Source organism: Trachurus japonicus, chromosome 13 (genome assembly GCF_045865225.1).
Source record: "Trachurus japonicus isolate A0001 chromosome 13, Traja_1.0".
Taxonomy (NCBI): Eukaryota; Metazoa; Chordata; class Actinopteri; order Carangiformes; family Carangidae; genus Trachurus; species Trachurus japonicus.
Genome location: NC_140919.1, coordinates 13,941,263 through 13,960,982, shown reverse-complemented (window position 1 = coordinate 13,960,982; position 19,720 = coordinate 13,941,263). Strand labels below are relative to the sequence as shown.

The window sequence follows — 19,720 nt, the reverse complement described above, 5'->3', positions numbered from 1 at the left end:
TCGTCTAAACTTACAAAAAGGCTTTACCGACAATAACTTTGTGAGCCACAAAGGCTCCCCCTGAGTTTTGCAGGAGGAAAATGAAGTGCTTTGACTCATTACCACCGATCTGTATAGCAGCCAGTTAGATCTATTAGGCTCACAGGATTGGGCTGAACAAATCACTCCTCCGTTTTAATGAAAAAAGACAAAAGAAGCAAACACACCTATTCACGTTGCCCCGCTTCCAGGAACAAGAAACAAATGTATTTGATGGAACATGCGCTGACAAAATGACGCGGTAATTGATACAGACACGCAAACAGAACGGTTTTCAATCAACACGGGGCCGTTATCAAACTGAGATGTTGTCAACTTGAGCATCTTCATTCATCACACTACAAGCGTATCAGCAGTTGGGGACATTTATCTTTTTCTCTGAAATTGGATTAAATCCCCAAGCAACACATTCACCTCTGTTTGAGTGATGCACATATGTGGAGATTTATATCAACAACCCCCTTCTGCATTCCTAGATGGCATGTGCAAATATGTGAGAACCTGCTGGATAAGAAACCTCTCTTAATGGTTAAATAATCATTAACATAAACATAGCCTTACTAGAGGTGAATCTGTTTATTTCACCATTAAACAGACAAGACAGGGCCTATTCAGGAAGGTACGGCATATACAGAGATAAGTGGGTGGGGCATATCCAGGTGGGCGGGGCATATGCAGATCGATTTAGTCTAGAAGCCTCTTATTCAATACAATACTACAATACAAGCTTGCTATCAGAAGAAGGAACCAAGGTTGAAAAAGGGAAACATGAATTTGCAGAATGGGTAATCGTGAAAATGTAGAATAATTGTGGACTTATTCAGATGGCAAGAGCTGACAGTGGGTCAACATGTGTGCCTCGGTTTAATGACTTGATTGCACAACTAGCGCAAATACAGAAATATTTTAATTAATTAATTATGAACAGTTTTCTGTAACATTGAAAATGTTGTAGCCTCAACCACTTGTGACTGAGCACCTCTGGTCTGGGCTGCTTGATTACAAGTGGTTTTCCTTCTCCATGTAATACTCAACATTCATTATGTGTAAAGGTAAATTGATAAATAAAAACAATATCAAGAAAAAAGTCAGAATTAAATCTGGCCACATTTCAAGATCATCTGAAGGCTGTGTGTAAAGTGGAAGGAGGCCCAGATGAATTCAACGGTGGTCTCAAGTGTGTCCGATAACAGATCATTGAGACTTATTGCTTTCGCTGGTATGAAATGAGATTGTGGATACGATGGGAGGAGGCGCAGATGAAAGTGTCTTAAGTGTCTTGAAAAAAAAAGAAAACAATAAGAGGGCTAGTGACTAAAATTTGAAAAGCTCTCTTGGCCATTTTGCATACACCTTCCAGATGAGGTCCCTAACTTGAGCTCATCAGTTTCCCATCTCCTCAGCCTAGAGCCGGGCTACAGTACAGGATGATGAAGGCAAGAATAACATCAGTGGAACTTTATTCCACTCGGCCCACCAAATGTGATGAGAACCGATGGAAAGTTATAGAGCATAAGCCATAGGGAATGACTACATATTGAATTTGTGGTAAGCCTGTCCACACCCCTGCGTTTTAGCCTTAAGTCCATTGGTTTGCATCTAAATCTGCATCACAAAGTCCTGCTGCCGTGGAGCATCACCTGGAGTCTGGACCTGATATGAGCTTAATGTCTAGTCAGTGTGTGTGTGTGAGTAGCCTATATGTTTTGATTTGAGGTTGTGCAATCTTGTCTTTTCCTATCTGAATAACATATTAATTTACATGGGAGAGACTTAAAGGGATACGCCAACATTTTTTTTGTTACGTGTCTTGCCTCACTCCCGAGTCCATGACCAGCAGATAGACACCATCCTTTCGACTGTACGTGCAGTAACAAGGGAGAGCCCATATCGCCCGTAATTAGCTTAGCTCAAACGTTGGAAGTGTGGGTAGTGTTAGCCTGCCTCCACCTAAAGTCATCAGTCATCATTATAAATCATCAACACTCTTCAGTGTCACTCTTTGTCATCAACACTCTTCAGCAACTCTAAACGGACTGATCTTCGTCTCAGAACTGACAAAACTCTCCGGTAAGGCATCTTGAGCGGTCAAATGCCGGTAACGGGATGAGATCGGTCAAAACGGAGGGATCAAGCAAAGACGGTTTATTTTGGTTCAAGCTCGCTACATCGAGGGTAGGTTAGCTTCCTGTTTCAAAATAAAAGCACTTTTATTTTGTGAAAGTAACCGGAAGTGCGTTGGTCACAACGGCTAGCTTGAGTAACGTCGGATTCGTCCGAACAAAATTGTAAACAGCTGGTATTTAGATAAATTAATGACACACTGCTGATCTAAACGGCTACTTTCTCTCCTGAAAATGTTTAAAATGTTGATAAAATGATATATTTACAGAGTTTACAGCTAAAATGAAATCAGCTTCTGACTGCTGATTTCGGCTCGGGTAGGAGGCAGGCTAACACTACCTATGCACTTCCAGCATTTGCGCTAAGCTAATTACGAGTGATACGGCTCTATCTCCCTTGTTACTGCACGCACAGTCGAAAGGATGGTGTCTATCTGCTTGTCATGGACTCAGGAGTGAGGCAAGACACGGAAAAAAAAATGTTGACGTATCACTTTAAAATGTGACATGCACCAAAATGTGTGCTCTAACTAAAGGAGATTTATCTGCTTTAAGTTGCCTACAATAAGAAATCTGGCGTCTAGATAATTAAATCTGGCACACCGCTGGTCACGCATCTTGACCGACACTCACCGTAATGAGTACTGATTGGATGACTCTTACCTGAGGGGTTGAGCAGCCGCCAGGTGATGCTTGGTTCTGGTCTGCCACTGGCCAAACAACTGAGTGTCACATTACTGCCCTCATTCACTGTGATGTCTTCGGACACTTTGTAGATGTTGGCTGGAACTGGAGGCAGAAAGAAGAAAAGGACATCAGGGTTAATGAGATTATAAAGAGAGAACGGAGAACAGAGCGTGCTTTATCCACGCACAGGGCGAGAGGAGAGGTCTCGACCTCTGAGAGTCTGGCATTTTTATTCTTGTTTCATAACTTGAAATACACCCAATAAGACTAAAATCAAGCTTCTGGCTGCTTTACTCTCATCTTATACTCTTTCCCATATCTTTATAGGAACTATTGAGATTATTTAAAAGAGGATGGATGCAAACACAAGCTGACCCTGATTCTCTTAGTTGAAAAGAAGAATTTAGAGAAGCTTTAGAGAAGCTTTTTTTCTTGCTGCAATTGCCCTCAGAGGTACTTACAGTAAACTTTCTCAACCCAGGATCCAAATAAGCAATTTAATCTCCTGCCCCGGGACCTGAGCTCATGAAAACAGATTGCCTCTCTTGTCATACCGGGGACCCACCAGACGCTTGGCACGGATTCGGAGTTCAGACAGATATATACTTTTTTTCTTTTTGAAAAAGTATAGGCTTTAATACAGAACACCTGGTGAAATGAAGAATCTTTGGACTTTGCGTAGTGTGTGGATGTGACACTGATGTTCAAAGCGACACGGAGCGGTTTCATCCTGACGCCACATTTAATGATCATCCTGCCTGGCGATCACCTCGTCTATTCCTCACTCCTACTGCTCTCACTCCCACACGCACACACAAACAAACAAATAAAACAGGGACCAAGAGAAATGGAGAATCCTTTACTCTGGAAGAAAACTAATGAAAAAAAAAAAAGCAACAACAAACAACTGAGATGAATTAAGAAGGTTCATTCTGCTTTAAAGTGAGTCAGCAGCTAAGATGCAATCAATCATGAAGGACGTAGAGGGCATACATCATTGTTTTCACAGACTGTGGGTGAAGTGGTTGGGATACGGTATCGTGTATGCAGATATGCAGAAGGCACAAAAAATGATCAATGGTTTGGAATATGATGAATGTTGGACCGGGCACAGTGCAGGAAAATGAGTTGGGGTAACTGTTTATTTTCTGTGGATTTCCTATTCTAATTTCAGGTATGCGCGCACGTACGCGGTTCTGTAATCTCACAGGCTCGACACACATTAGGCGAGGTTGTATTTCAAGCTTGTCATTAAAACGTATATTTACTCCTGCTTCTTCCGAGAAAAATGAACAATCGAACTTGATTGCAACCCTCTCTAAAAGGTTGTTGTGCTTTGTTTTCAGAGTAAACACAGAAGGCAGCTGTCACTCTCATTTGAGTTAGTGATTATTTATATTTTTGTACTTCCTGTCACGGCTGCTGTCTGAAGTTCGCAATTGTAGAAACTGCAGCATCTCCACCAGCGGAAATTGGACGTATGAATGTACTGTACTCGGAGGTGCTATTTCCATTAGACCCATTTCATTTTTCATATAAGGGAGCACTCCTATAATTTCAACAACCTTACACATCTCAGTCGTCGGTGGTTTTTCCGTTCAGTCATTTGCAAACTGACACCTTGAGAATATGAATTGCATTTTTCTGCCTATAGGCTAGGTGGCACAGTGTGTGAAACCTTGGCCTTTCTAAGTGGAGTGGTGCATGTTCTCCAGCTTCCTCCCACAGTCCAAAGACAAGCACATTACAGTAGGTTGATTGGTGATATGAATGGGTGTGAATATGAGGTTGTTCATCTCTATATGTCGGCCCTGTGATAGACTGGCATCATGTCCGCTCTGTGCGACCCCTTCACGGATAAACGGCGCAGCTAAAGGATGGATTTTTCTTGCTAAACCCAAACCCTGGAATAAATATAGTTCATCATAATAGCTTGAATACAACTGTGACATCAAATATTTATTCGTTTTCAGCGTGCCATGTTTTATTCAGAAAAAAAGAATAAATATATGTGCATAAAGGCAGAGGCACGTCATTACGAACGTTCAGCGTTGCCGTGTGACCGAGCAAAGTTTGAAACCTTTGCAAAACTTCTGATTTGCTCCTTGTCCTTGTTTATTGTTCACAGAGCGCACAGAGACCTACGTACAATAGAATCCACTCATGACGCGCATTCATTGCCTGCTGTGGATCGAGCCCATTCAGTAAAGTAAATATATGAATAATTCGAAGATATCCTTGTGCATTAATCTGACAAAACACCAAGACACACACTGCTAAGTCACTTGGCTTTTCCTGCCCCTGCAGTGCCACCCTGCCATTACATAACGGTTTTAAAGCCACGGGAGGTGTTGCAAACAATGCGTCTTTAACAATTCTTTAGTGCGTGCTCTGCCGCTTTAGGTTTTTCATTACATTTTGTCCAAACACACAATCAAACCGTCACTCAATCTAGAATGAAGAGGAAAATAAACTATGTTGTTAAGGGGTCTGTTTTACTACTGATTAGTGATTATCATAAATATTTTTACCTGGCTTGTAGTGATGTGTATTTTTTTCTTCCTTTTAATATTTTGATTTATTGTGAAATTTCCACTAGTTTTTTTTCTTCTTTTCTTCTTTGGTATTCATGTTTGTAACTGTGTGGAACGTGACAGCTAACGTAAATACATACATATGAAAAACAGTTCTCTCTTGGAAATGAGAACTTGTGTCTCAATGATATTATCTGTATAAATAAAGGTTATATATATAAAAAAAATCTATCTTAAATACAGCTATTCACAAGTTCACCAGTGTCACCACTGTGGTTGTTTCTGATTTCCTTATTTACAATTCATTGGTTGTCTTGGCCAATGCGACTGATAAATGGTGTTTACAAAATATCATTACTTTTAGTTGATGTAAGATTTGCAGTAGGAATTAGCATAAGTGACCATAAACACAGAATATGATATTATGATACAATATTTCATCTTGATATGGGTTTCATCTTATCCTTTTTTTTCTCTATTCTGTCTCAACCTCATTTTTCATATACTCGGATGGTTTCCCTCACTTAACATTTATTCATAACCATGAACTTTTCATCTTTTCCCCCAATAAACCATGCTATTTGATAGGTCAACAGAAGAATTAGAGAGACTTCTGCGACTCACTGTATAGGTTAGAAAGAGGGCTGTCTAAACTGTCAGCTGCAGTATGTGTGTGTGTGTTCAGGAGGAGGAAATATGTGCTGAAATGTCAAATTCTGAATGCGATTGCATGAGATTTATGAGTCAGTGGTAATAAACCTTAATTGCCAAGACTGAAACAACCGACTACAGTCTCATCACATTAGCTCTCACGTCTGATTGGCCATCCACAACGTTCACACATAAAAAAAAAGCATTGTTTGGAAGTAAATCATTAAAGCTTATGGGTTACCTGATTAAAAGTGTCAACAGCCGCACAATCAGTTGCTGTGAAAAGTAACAGACTCTGCCAGCTCTCAACAACTGTTGTCAATTTGTCCATAAACAGGGCACTTAAAGCCCAACTGCTCCATTAAAGTTACTCAGTGGCTCAACAATAAAGGATGCACAGCACTCATATTCCTGTTATACCCTGGAGTCTTGCTCTTATATTGGTTGTAATTGTTCATCTTGTTTAAAAAACAGCTAAAAATCAAAAAACTTTTTTTTGTGGTGGTGGCTTCAGTGGAGGGCCCTGGAGGTCAACACAACACCTTAAGAAAATGTATGGAAAGATTTCAGAAAACAACTTCATCACCCTGACTGCGCTAACAGCTCATATTTACAATAATATCCGAATCATGATGTTACAATAAACTGAACAAACTCACCTTGTTTCCAACAATACTAATGGTTAGCTGTCTTGTTAGCTTAGCCTCGTCTTTAGCCAGGCCTGATTGGTCAAATTGATGAAGATGTTTTCTGTGTATTTACATACTGAATGTTTTCAAACTTTTTTTTATTTGTAGCACATTTGGGTTTGTGCATGTGTTTTCTTAAGTTGCAGTGCGTTGAGCTCTCAGGGCCACTGTACTTAAGGAACGCTAAGCTGATAATGCTGAACAGATATCTGAGAACTGCATTGTGTGGGAATTCATATGGTATTCAACTTTAGCAGGACTTGCTGTGTTGAACTAAAATAAACCTGCTCCGTTCCTCTGTATCGACCGCGTTTTACAAAAAAAAAGGAAAAAAACGAAACAATATTTTGGTGTTTCTCTCTTTCAGATTGTTTCTTCAGCGAGGTTATTATTGAAGCTTTGTCTCTGTACAGCATCCCTAACAGCCTCCACTCAACCCTCCCCGCTTCTCTCTCCCACATACACACATACTGTACATACAAATCACATCCCTAAGTAACCCATCTCTCTAATACCAACTGACAGGACAGTCACAATCGTGCCAAACAGCATTTTAAATGAAGTCATACAGAGTTATTGCTGTAGTCAAATGACCAAGCCAAAATGAAGATGTGTTTTCCTGATATGTGGAGACGGAACGAGGGGATGCCGGGGCGGAGGCACTCGATTGAGGTGACAAAGAATCCAATTGGCTTTTTTTTTTCTCCTCCCCACCTCAAAAACAAACCAAAGTGGGGAGGGCCGGGGGTGAGGAAGTTGATTGGCTGAGCAGGATGTGTGACTGGAGAATTAATCCTCGGACGCATAGATAAAAATGGATCGAGGAGGAAACAACTGCTCATACTCTGATAACCCTATCACCTTTATAAATGGGAGACGAGGGGGGAGGGAAGATGGACGAGAGAAGTGATAAAGGAGATGAGATGAAGAAAAAAAAAAAAGGGGGAAGGAAAGAGTGAAAGGAAGAAGTGTGAATGACATTCCAGCTCTAACGGCCATACAGCGCCCGGCGTCCAGCTGTCAGCGGTGAAGAGGGAGGAGGGAGAAGAAAGGAGCGCATTGTAATCTTAGTCATAGGTCAACCTTCAAGGAACAATGTTGGAAAGGGCAGCTATTTGAAAAGCACTTTACCTCTGCAACTGCAGGATGGATGAATTCCATAGAGATAGACTGTACTTCTCTGTTAATGTTTTTTCCATGGCTGGGTTTGGGTACAACACAGAATAGATTCAGGCGTGGGCTAAAAACATCATATTTAGCATCATGTTGTGTACAGTACAGATACACACTCGCTTTCACACATACACTCTGTCTCTCTCTCTCACACACATACACACCTTGGAACATGTATTCTCTAATTTATTCTGTTTTAACTCCATCTCTGTGACCCACTCCTAAGAGTGAAAAAAGTAGAATAAATTTCCATTTCATACAGAGGTAGCGAAAAAATAAATAAATATGTAATATAAGACAAAATCAAAAATACAATGTAAACTATAACATCCTCCCTAGCTAATGATCCTCTGTTTGGTTTGGTTTTGTGATTCCTCAAAAATAATAAATCTCTGATGAAAATTTTATAAATACACTGACCTTGCTTTCAACTCTCATTTCAAACTTCAAAGACAGAACCAAAGGAAAGATGGAGCGAATGATAAGAAAGAGACAGGAGGAGAGGAGAGAGAGAGAGAGAGAGAGAAGGAATAATTAGAGGGGAATGTGTTAGTGTTTGTAGGTTTGAGAGAGACGGAGCCACAGGCTGTTCCTTAGCCTGTGTGACGACTTATTCTCAGGGGGAAAATGGAGCATCATCACTAAACTTGTGTCTTCAACACAGCCTCTGCTCATTACTGGCTATATTACTACTGCAACTGCTGCAAAATACTCCAATCAATATTATAATATGATGCACAACAATGCAAACACTCCACATATGTGTTTCAGGTCTTTTTAAACATTAATCTTTATTAATAAGATATAGCAGCTCTTTGTATATCCCAGTTGCTATTGTGTACAATGGCTGCAGGGATTCATTTATTTAAGGCTTTCATGTGGTTTTTAACACAGCTGCGGACAACAAATACTGTATATATTTTTTCTGTTTGTTTTGTTTAGCAAAGTACAGAGTCTTCCAGTGCATCTTTTTTTTATAATTATACTGACCTTTGAAACGGTATTTATTACTATTTGTTTACCAAATTATTAATTGAGTGATGCAATACAACAAAATAATGTCCAGATTTTTTTGCAAAACTGCACTAAATTTATGTCCAAGGCCGACGTGCAGCACAAACATGGGCAGGAGGCAAAGCTGCAGCTTTAGTGTGGATGTGGGAGTAGGACGTCTGACATCCATGAGGAAACTGGAGACAGACATACAAGTAATGTGTGTTAAAGTGCTTTGGGGTGCTTTCACACCTCACCTGTCTGGCTCGGTTAAAACGAACCGTGACACATTTTGTCTATTTAGTGTTAAAGCTGCTGTTGAATCCAAGAATCCCGATGGAGACTGCTTAAAGGATACATCATCTGGTATTTATATCTATTTCAGGTGTTGAATGGGTCTTAAATGTACATTTTTGAGAAATAATATGTAACATTCACTTTAATTTAGCCCTATTTCTGTACCCAATTTTGCTCTCGCAAGAAAAATACGCAATCTTGAGTCCTCTGGAAGCCTGAGACGGGCTGTATCTTTGCCGTGTACCGTAACATATCCACCTTTTGGATCTATTAACGCTGGCTTATAACACGGATGTCAATTTGTGTGATAAAAAAAAAAAGAAATCCATGCATTTACCGCGACTACTGAAACCCTGGAAACGTAAACATAAAATTCCACCGGAAGAGTAAAACTTACGTTTTTGACGTTCAGAAAAAGGTGGATAACTTAAATGACAGAGAAGATTGAGTTATGCAATTTCCTGAAAAAAAATAGATTTTCAGGTGATGGATCCTTTAAAGGGATAGTTCACCCAAAATTCAAATGCATTCAAAAGCCCCGAAATGCGAAATTGGACGGACCAGGAAGATGACGGACCGAAGAGGAGCTTCCGCTACAAACAAGCTTGAAATATAGACTTATTTAATTTTTTTTCAGAACAATTTCGCATTTCGGGGCTTCAATACAAGACGGACATTACATACTAGCAGCATGGAGGTATTTGGATGTTTTTTGGTGTGTCTTTTTGTTACAAAGACAGTTGGTATCCATTTGCAACCGTTATATGGACATGCACTGCTACGCCGAGACCCCCTGTAACTCAGAGAAGCCACGGATAGCTCTGATAATGAGTGCAATTTGAATTTTGGGTGAACTATCCCTTTAAAAAGGAGGGCTTCACTCTTCTTCCTATAGAGGCCTCTGGTGTGTGTGGTGTGTTTGTGGTGGGAAACACGACTAAGGGATTTCATAGATGCAATGTAAACATCCCATGGCAAAACTGTTTAAGATGCCTCTTCTCCGTCCTGTCTCTATATCAGTGTGATAGAGTTTATACAGATGTTGCCCTGGAGGAGAGAGATGGCGTATGGGGCCAAAGCAGAATTACCCATGTGGTGCTGATCGGGTTGCAGGGGGCAGATCCAGGATTTTTTTTTATTTTATTACTCTCCTCAACCTTGCAAGATAGGGCAGTTTTTCAAGACTTTTGTCAGGGAATGTGGGTCTTGATGTGAAAAATCAGACACATCAGTGATGAGATATATAAGATCTACGAGTCAGGACAGTTTGGTGCAGATCCAGTCAATAATCTAAATCTGACAGATGTGTAGGAGTGTTTGGCCTTGGCTCAGCTCTTCATAAAACCTAACAACATCAAATACAAACTTCAGTCAATCACTACTATTTTATTTTTAACCACGAAGGTCCCGACGATGCGCAAAATGCACTAAACAATGAGTTGTCTGTGTATATATATCAGTTTATCTTTACAACTGTTGGTTCATTTGCAAAAAGAAAAAAAAGTCTGTGTGAAGATGAAGCAGATCAAGATTTGTTGTTGGCAAATGGAGCAATAAGGAGAGAGAGAGAGAGTCTTCACAGACAAAGAGGTTGAGCTTCTGCCAAGTGTCATTCAGCAAAACAAAGATATTTAATTTGGCACTTTAACAAAAGCCTCGTACAGTTTAACAAAAGCCACAGCACGGAGGAGGGTGGCACACTGTGTACACATGAGAGAGAGAGAGAGAAAAAAAACTGTCAGCCACAGAGGAGACTGGACTGACACTAGCAGTACAACAGAAAAATTGCAGGGGGCAAATACAACATCAGGAAACTTGTCACAGCCCCATACCTCTCTTTGGGATTTGCTATAACACACTTGTAGCATGTTTTTCCAAGGGCTCTTTCACTCCCGCCCTGCATGTCTCCCCCTCTGTTCTCCACTTCTTCCAATCACAGGTGGTCCTTTCCTTGATATATATCAGAAACACGGTAACCACCTTGCTTGGTCAATCTCAGATTCAGGCGTATTGAGCATAAAATTAGCCTTTGAACAGAAATCGGGGAAGGCAGCAGGTAATACAGAGAGAAACCCCTGCCCACCTGGACTCTGTCAGATTGCTTTTTTATTCAAGCTAAACTGTTCATTACAATCCAAGGATTACCGCGTCAAACTCCATTCCCCTCTTTATAGGACACATACAGGAAACAATAAACAACAAAACAGCTTTGGGCTTTGACTGTGAGATTCATTCCTTTTACTTTAGCCAATCACAAACTGCTGCTTAGAACAACAAAATATGCCTTTTTATGGACCCGCAACAGGAAGCGGTGTCAAAATAAAATATCATTTTTTGACTTAAAGTGAGCTATATTTTCTTTACAAGCACACACCACAGGCACAGTTACATTTTTATATCGAAGACATTAAAGTATTACACAGCTATAAATCATCTATACTGCTGCTGGGTCTGTGTATACCATTTTGCATATTTAGCATTTTCCCCCCTTGGGCTCATTTCGCTCCCTCCAACATTTAACCCCCGCTGGCTCTCAATGTGACATTTTGAGGAGTGATGTGGCAGCAAGTGTAGAAGAGGCGTGCAATTATGCTCAGCTAATTTGAAACCATTAGAAGATAATCAGGAGAAAGCACTCGCAGCTCTTTAGCTTTTAGCTTTTAGTGCTTGGAAGCTTTACTGCCAATTACCTGCTTTCTATAAAACAAGGTCAGCCCAAAACCTCCCCTCCGTAAGGCCCCAATGAAGAACAATACAAGCAGCCTGTTGCCCACCAGCGTCAGCCTCGCTCTGACAGAGACTTAATAACATCGCCTTAAAGAGGCACCTGCTGAGCCTTAAAGCCGGTGCATGTTTGTCTTTGTACCTGTGTTTACAGGATCTTTTTCCCCTTTTCCTGTAATCTCCACTTTGCTACCTGAACCACATATGAGCCGATCTATTATTGCAAATCAACAATCAGAGATTCGCAGCCATTCAAGGGCTCTCACACAGGCACACATTTGCACCCTTGGATATAATGTGGCTTACTAAAAAAGACCTGAGAGACGGAAAAAGGCCAAAGGAAAAGGAGAGAAAAGAGTAAAATGTAATCTCTGTGCTACATCTCTAAATGTCTGCAATGTGCTGGTGTTGATAAAGAATATCTGTTTAGATTAACACTAAGTCTCGTGGCTGAGCCGTCGGTCGTACTCTTACTCCTGAATCATTCAAACACAGTTGTACACACACAGACATACACAGACATACACAAGCACAAATGCTATCATAACGGACATTTTGTCTTCTCTAGCGTAGATGGTATATCTGTATGCTGTGTGACTCATTGTTAACACCCACCGTTGATCCCTTCAGTTATTCTTGTTGACATAGTTAATCGACATAATAACAAGATACATTTGCACTTTACGTGAGCCGCGCGCGCACACACATACGTCGTATGAAAAATAAAAAGGAGCAGCAGCCTTGTTTGATCTGAGACCTCAGGGTGTGTTTTCCCGCAGCCACACACACACACAGACACACACACACAGACACACACACACACACACACATGCACACATACAGTATCTCTATGGCTGGCACTGCAGAATTGAAAGGAAAGACAATGCACAGGACTGAGAAGTGGGCTGACTCTGCTGTTACTGCTGCAGGAGAGGGAGCTCAAGTGGCCTGGCATTACTAGCGGCACACACCCCTCCTCCTCCTCTTCCTCCTCCCAGCAAGGCACTCATGACTGTTGCGAAAAACAGAAGGGAAGAAGTGAAGGCAGATGAGAGAGGAAGAGAGAGAGGTGATGACAGTGAAGAAGACACCACCTCTCTCTCCCATCCCAAGCGTAGCCGTGAGCAGCGGCAGTGCTTTAAAACCCCAAGATGCTTGTGAAACTTTCAAAGGAAGTGGCGGATATGAGACAGATGCAATGGCCCGCTGGAGGCGCTGATGGAAGCGAGAGAGTGTGGGGGGAGTAAAAAAAAAGAAAGAAAAAAAAAAAAAAGGAGCGTTCTTTATGTTTCTGAAGGAGGATTTTCTCCGTTTGAGACCCATCACATTTCCATGCTCTCCTGGTGCGTTAGACCTCGGTCTTTCTTGGAGACACCAAGGTGATTAATTAAGGAGATGGTTTTCCAGTCTGTGTTGAGAGCTGCTTTTTCCCACTAAGGGCCTTGCAAGGGCAGCAACTCCTAGATCACATGAAAATTTAATTGGTGTTTGCATGGAGAGAGAGAAAACAAGGGGTATAAGGTACAAAGGTGTAGTAGCAGTTTTTGCTAACAAGCTCTACACAGGCAGCGAGGGAGGGCCAAAGAAGAGATAATGCTGTAGATTGGGTGTTTTTTTCCCCTCTCTATCCATAAAAACCAACTAATGGCAGTCCTCGCCCTTATGAAAAAAATGTCTCTATTTATACACTCCATATAAGCTGTAATTCTTATCTTGGCCTAGTGGAGGTACCTCCGTAAATCCTGTGCCTTCTTAGGAGCAATAGCTTTGTACTTTAAGCCTGGCACCGACAAAGTGTGGAGGGCTTGCCAAAAAGGCAAAGCTGATTTTGCATTCTAGCCATCAGATGATTTAGGGGCTTACAATATCATACAGCTCATGGTAATGAGAAAAACAAAGATGGCTAGACAAGCTAAATCCAAGGTTACAAGCTTGGCTGCAATGGCTCCTCTCTGGTTCTTCAATTGTTTAATACCATTTCCTGCCCTTTGCTCCTCCGCCTCTGAGTACCATCCCTCATTATGTCACATCGTCCAGACAAGGGTTACTGGAGATCACAAGCCCCCCCACCGCTTTATACGTATGCAGCTCTGTTTAGATGCCTTTTATGCCCCAACACTTTCCATTTTCCTCCCAGTGTGAAACCACCAGCATCTCCTCCTCTTCTAATTCCAAAGCTATTTCTTGCAAGTTAGTTTTTTCCTTCATCGCCGTCCCAGAGGGGAAAAAACAAAATAAGACAGCTTAGTGACGATTTATATATTTTGCATTCAAGTGAAGTCCAAAATGGGACCTCTCTTGAGGACTTAACCTGATAAAAATGAAATAATAAAGCTGTCAGACCGAGACAGAATAAATGTTTTAAATCAGTGTGAGCTGCGGTGGTTTAATTGAACATGTGAATATTTAAAGATTTGATCTTTTCCATAAAAATTAGATTTCCTTGATGGTGGACTTCATAGATTTTCTTCCTTAGAATACAACAGTAAGCCAAGACGGTTTCTTATTGATCCATGCATATTCAAATAAAATGCTTCCATTGTTCTTTCAAACAGTAAAAGGGATCTATCAAATTACAGATTGATTTACTGTGGTATTCAGCCTCATTCCCATGATTCTTAGAGGCCCTCAGGGATGATCAGCGGAAGTCAACCCAGCACTATCTGATCAATACAACCTGATTTGCCCCCATTCTCTTTAATTCACCGCTGTAAAGTGCACCCCATAAGAGGGTGAGGTTGCCTGTGTGTATCTGCGTGGGTTCATTGATGTCTGAGTGCATTGTGTGTGTGTGTGTACAAGTACACGTGAACATTACCATTTCAGCCCTCTCCCTAGACTAGAGGCCTCTAGGCTACTTGCTTAGCAGCCATTAACTTTTAACCTGAGAGTGGGTCCAAAGGTTTTTCATTTATTTCAGGCTGCAGCTCGTTGATGGACTCTCAGCACTCTCATGCTAATGACAGAGGAGCAATGGGATCAAGAGCTAGCTGACACATAACAATATAATGTGTGTATGAGCAAATTCACTCACCTACATGCTGACACAAAAAGTGCTGGTAGTTTGTCTGACGCCCTCTGACTCTGAGACTCACAACACAAGCAGCAGATTATCAGACTCTCCTATGCTATATATGCACACTGAATATATTTCAGTTACAGCTCCATGGTAATTTATGGTAATGCTTTATTTTAGAGACTTCATCGTCTCCTGTAAAGTACTGTACGGTTTCTGTTCTAATTGAAGGTAAAGAAGTTAAGATGTTAAGTTCATTCACTCCAATTTGTTCCCATTAAACAACTCAACTTTGTTGCTATAGTGTAGTTCTGAAGGCAATCACACATTTTTTTGCAGTAATTAATAAGTGTTTCTTTGGGTTTAAATAGATCTCAATTATGTAAAAAGCTCTTATGAGGAACTTCTCGGTGAATCAACAAATACTTAACAAATTAATAAAAGGAGCTGAACTCAAGAATATCGTCTCATCTATTTTCTATCTCACAGGAACAAGTTTTAATTGTGCAGATTAGGTGATTATCAATTTGTGGGATCTGTAGATTAAAGTGTTACTTAGGCTTGACAGCTTACTGTATGTCATGAGTTTGGAGGTACTCAGAGTTCGGCCTACAGTCTTCTCACAGTGAGCGAAACAGTCCAATCCAACAGTCAATATTGTGGATGTTCCTGAGTCTGTTGGTGATGTGACACTGCCGTAACCAGCTTACACAAACCCCTCACTCCCCATCCACACAAGAGTAAGCACTTTAACGGTTTAGTGCCTGTGCGAGCGCTACGATACAATTCAAGTCACAACGCGGCGCCCGACCCTTGCTGTCACAAGGAATTTCACAAGCTGCTTCTTTTCCGTCCTCGACAAGGCCAAAGTGCTCGGTGGTAAATACCATCGCAGCAAGGTAACAGGATACAGAGCAAAGCAAAAATAGTTTAATCAGAATTGGATCAGGTTTGCACTTGACAGAGAGGCACGGTCTGATTTATGAGTTTGCAGTGTGCAGTACGTCTGAACCGAAGAGCGGGCAAAGAGGTGGAATTCTTTACACAGATGTATTTAGCGCATTAGTGCATGGGTGATTAGTCAATTAAGCTGCTGGTCAGATAACAAAAACAAAGCTGCTATTTAAAGATGTCATCATTGGCTTTTTTCATTTTGAAATTCCAAATAATTCATCTATTGGAAGACAAATCTCAATGGATGAAAATTCAATGAAACAACCAACAGCTGCTATTACAGCTGAAAAGATGGAACTATAGAGCCTTGCTCCAATTTTACAAACCTGCGCTGGCAAAGCCGGAACCGACCCATTACCCTCAATTAACTCTAAATCAAATCCGAACCCGAGCCATTAATATAAATCCTGCAATCCAAACTGTGCTGTGCTGCACCGCAGTCAGGCACTTTACTGCATTGACTCAACCGCTCGCTCAGTCAGCTCGCACTTGTTGATGTGATAAAAAGTGGCACAAAGACGGCTGATTTTGCAGTAATCATGTGTCCAGATGTGCAGAGGGGCTGCTCCCCGCAATCAGCCAGCTGCATTCTGCCATGATGATGAATGGAGAGGGGGGGGGGGGGGGTTGAATTGTAGGAATTCACAATAAGAATTATTGCAGCTCATTACACTTATTAAATGATGATGGTTTAGATGTTTACAAAAGCTGTGCCTTGCTGCTTGGCCACATTTAATTAATTTTTGCCATATTCTTTTTACCCATTAAACATATGGGGTTGCTGCAGGAATAGGATGGGATGACATAGACAAAAAAACAACAACTATTGCATGGGGAGGAGTTTGCACAATTTGCAAAGTGTGTTGTTGTTGGCCCGGAAACCTGAAAACCAAGTGCTGTCGTCGTGTTCGTGTTGATGGGTTTCTAGATCTGTAGACTCTCAACCAGCTTGTTGGTTCTTACTGTGTGAAGAGCTGTGAACAGCTGGTAGAGTGGAGAGCACCTGACATACTCAGCTGGAGACCACGCCACAGTGCTTCAGACACACACACACACACACAAACATACACAAACACACACCCGGAGCCTCTGACTGGGCTCGCAGCTGCTGTTGCTGCTGCTGTTTGGCTGATGGGACGGGCGTGTTCTCCATCACACTTTCTCTCCTGTGTGGATTTGTGGGTGTCACTTTTACTGCCTTTCAACTTCCTCTTTATGCTGATACTCATTTTGTGTATGTAACATGTGAACAACCTCTGTCTCTTTGAGGCGCTCTCTCTCTCTCTCTCCCTCTCTCCTTCTCCCATCCCGCCTTGCATTCCTGTATTCTCTTTGTCTGCTGCCACTCTGTCTCCTCGCCTCTCGCCTCATTGCTGTCACTCTCTCTCTGTCTCCTCGCCTCTCGTTCTGTCTTTCCTCGTTTCTGTTTCTGTGCTTCGCCTTGAGCTGCAGTCTAATGAGCGAGTGGCTGCTGTTGAGAGAGTGTTTTCTAGCTCTGAGGAGAGTTAACAAGCCCATATGTTATTTACCACTGTGGCCACTGCAGAAGCCGACCAGTGCCAGATCTCAAAGACCCTCCCAGGGAAAAATATTTCCCATCAAATCTGAAGCTTTGCCATCAAAGTGCTGGGAAGAGGAACATGTCTGACAACACTCAGCGAACTGTGGCTGTAAGATGCCTATGGATTAAAGAGCGGAATACTGTAATGAAGAGTCATAAATATTTTCCCTCCATAACTGATGCAATTTTTTTCTCATTAGTGAGATCTATTTTTAGCTTCTCCAAGGGCTTCTGTTTTGATTACAGTGCATATAGGGAACAATTTTAAACTGAGTTTTGAATACTGTACTGTAAGTCTAAACAAAGCAACTTTTTTTCTTTTTTAAAAGCCTGTTCACATTACTTTAAATCTAATCTAATGTCATATTTTCGCTACTTTAATTCAAAATACTATCAGAAAAAAATGTTTCTAGCACAGCTTCACACCACTAACCACAAAATGTTCGACCAAAGTATGGTGTCCCAGGGAGCTCAAAGCACTACAACACATGCAAAAACACAAATAAATCCCCCCAAAATATCAAACACAGACAAATTCTCACCACACAACCAAATACAGACTGAAACACACTTGTACAACATTTAAAGTTAAAAGCACTGAATAATAAGTTTCAGTGCATTTATTACACCCATGCAAGAGCGCCCCAGCTGGGCTCATCACTTTATTGTGTGTCACGTGGAATCATTTGTACTATCTGCAATACATTTCTGTATTATAGGTAGTGTGTAGTGTGAATTTCCCATGCATGCATTGTCAAACTGAAGAAGATATTTTCTGAATTTACTTGCATTTTGTCTATTTGTTTTCCTCTGTTGCAGATACCACCCCAGCGTATTTTAAAAGCAACCCTTCATCAAAAATGCATCCAACTAGACTCATGGCATGAAGTGTTTAGCGCTCGCCTGCCACACGGACGGCTTGGTAGCCATGTGAAGCGCTGCATCAATGCTGGCTAGTCCACCATATGGTCCAGCTAAATAACATGCCAGACATCTGGTGGGGCAGTGAGCGCTGGCGGAGGGAGCAGCCAAGTGCAATCACCAGAAGAAAGACCTGCATGTGTGTGAATATGGAAGCTCGCATGAAAAGCACATGACAGATGTCGGCCAATGAACTTCTCTTTGAGTCTCTCTGACATAGGACATGAACAATGGCTTTTACTCTGCTGCAGATCTTTCCCACTTCAAACAAGTCAGAGTCTTTGAGAGAAGCTCTTTCCTGTGCCCTACACAGTCTATGGGATGAACTTAGGTGCAGCGGTGCTTTGAACAAAACGGCCATTAACAATGCCAGCAGCTTAAGCAGGTAGCATTTGGCACGTTCCACTTCTTAGCGTGCTAATTAGGAGAGGATAGCATGCTGTGTGTTAGCATGCTATCATTTGCTAATTAGCGCTAAACCCAGAGTACAGCTGAGGCTGACAGGAGTGTCATAAATTATTCAGCTATTTGGTTATGAACCAAATTAGTAGACAAATGAGTGAAGATGGCGCAGGATGAAAAAGATGAAGGATCAGAAAACTTGTTAGAGTTTGATCCTGAGGGGGACACACTTCAGTTTCTGCAGTGGTTTTGGAGGCATATCACTCTAAACCACAGCGGCCACAATAGATCAGTGTGTAAGAGACTTCCTGCTTGTCAAAGTAAAGACAAATGCCATCATCAAAGTTTGTTGGAGTCATGACTGTCTGTACAAAAGTTCAACGCAGCCCATCTGCTAATTTGGGAGATATTTGAGTCGAGATCAAACTAGCAGGGCGACCAATACGCCATGAAGCCAACGCTGTCATCTCTCGAGCTAGGTTGCTGGCATGGCTAAAAAGGAGAACGCACGGCTCATGCTCCTATTGCATGAAGAAGACCTGAACTTCCATTTCCGACTTGCTGGCTGCAGAGAGAAGTGGAGGAAAAGTGGCGGAAGTAGTTGGAATCCACATGGGTCTGTTCAGCGCTGAGCATCGTACAACTGAGCCGTTGGGAAGCCAGAGAAATCAGATACCGCTCAGTGTGTGTCTGAAGTGCAGGCTTGTGCCAGCGACACACACTACAGGCACACAAAACAAAGACAGCTCTTCCTCGTGCTGTTTTCCCTCTGTCATGGGCCTGAATCGATCCTAATATGTGGAGGTTATTATCAGACCGCAGCGGTCATTTAATGGTCTCGCTGGTTTATTTTGCTGATGTTTTTGAGTTGCAATATTTTCCTCCAGCAACACGGTGATAAAAAGTGGGATCAAGGCCTTGCAGTAGGATTGACCTGAACACCAGCGGGGTTGAGT

General features: G+C 41.6%; 1 protein-coding gene across 3 annotated transcripts in view; it reads right to left on the bottom strand.

Moving 5' to 3' along the window:
• The window catches only part of lsamp (limbic system associated membrane protein), a 710,303-nt gene that overhangs the window by 34,514 nt on the left and 656,069 nt on the right, over positions 1-19,720 (bottom strand). For all 3 annotated transcript variants that reach the window (XM_085794880.1, XM_085794879.1, XM_085794881.1), the window contains one exon: positions 2,826-2,951. In XM_085794880.1, the coding sequence (XP_085651006.1) occupies positions 2,826-2,951 (126 nt within the window). The remainder of the gene's footprint in view (positions 1-2,825; positions 2,952-19,720) is intronic.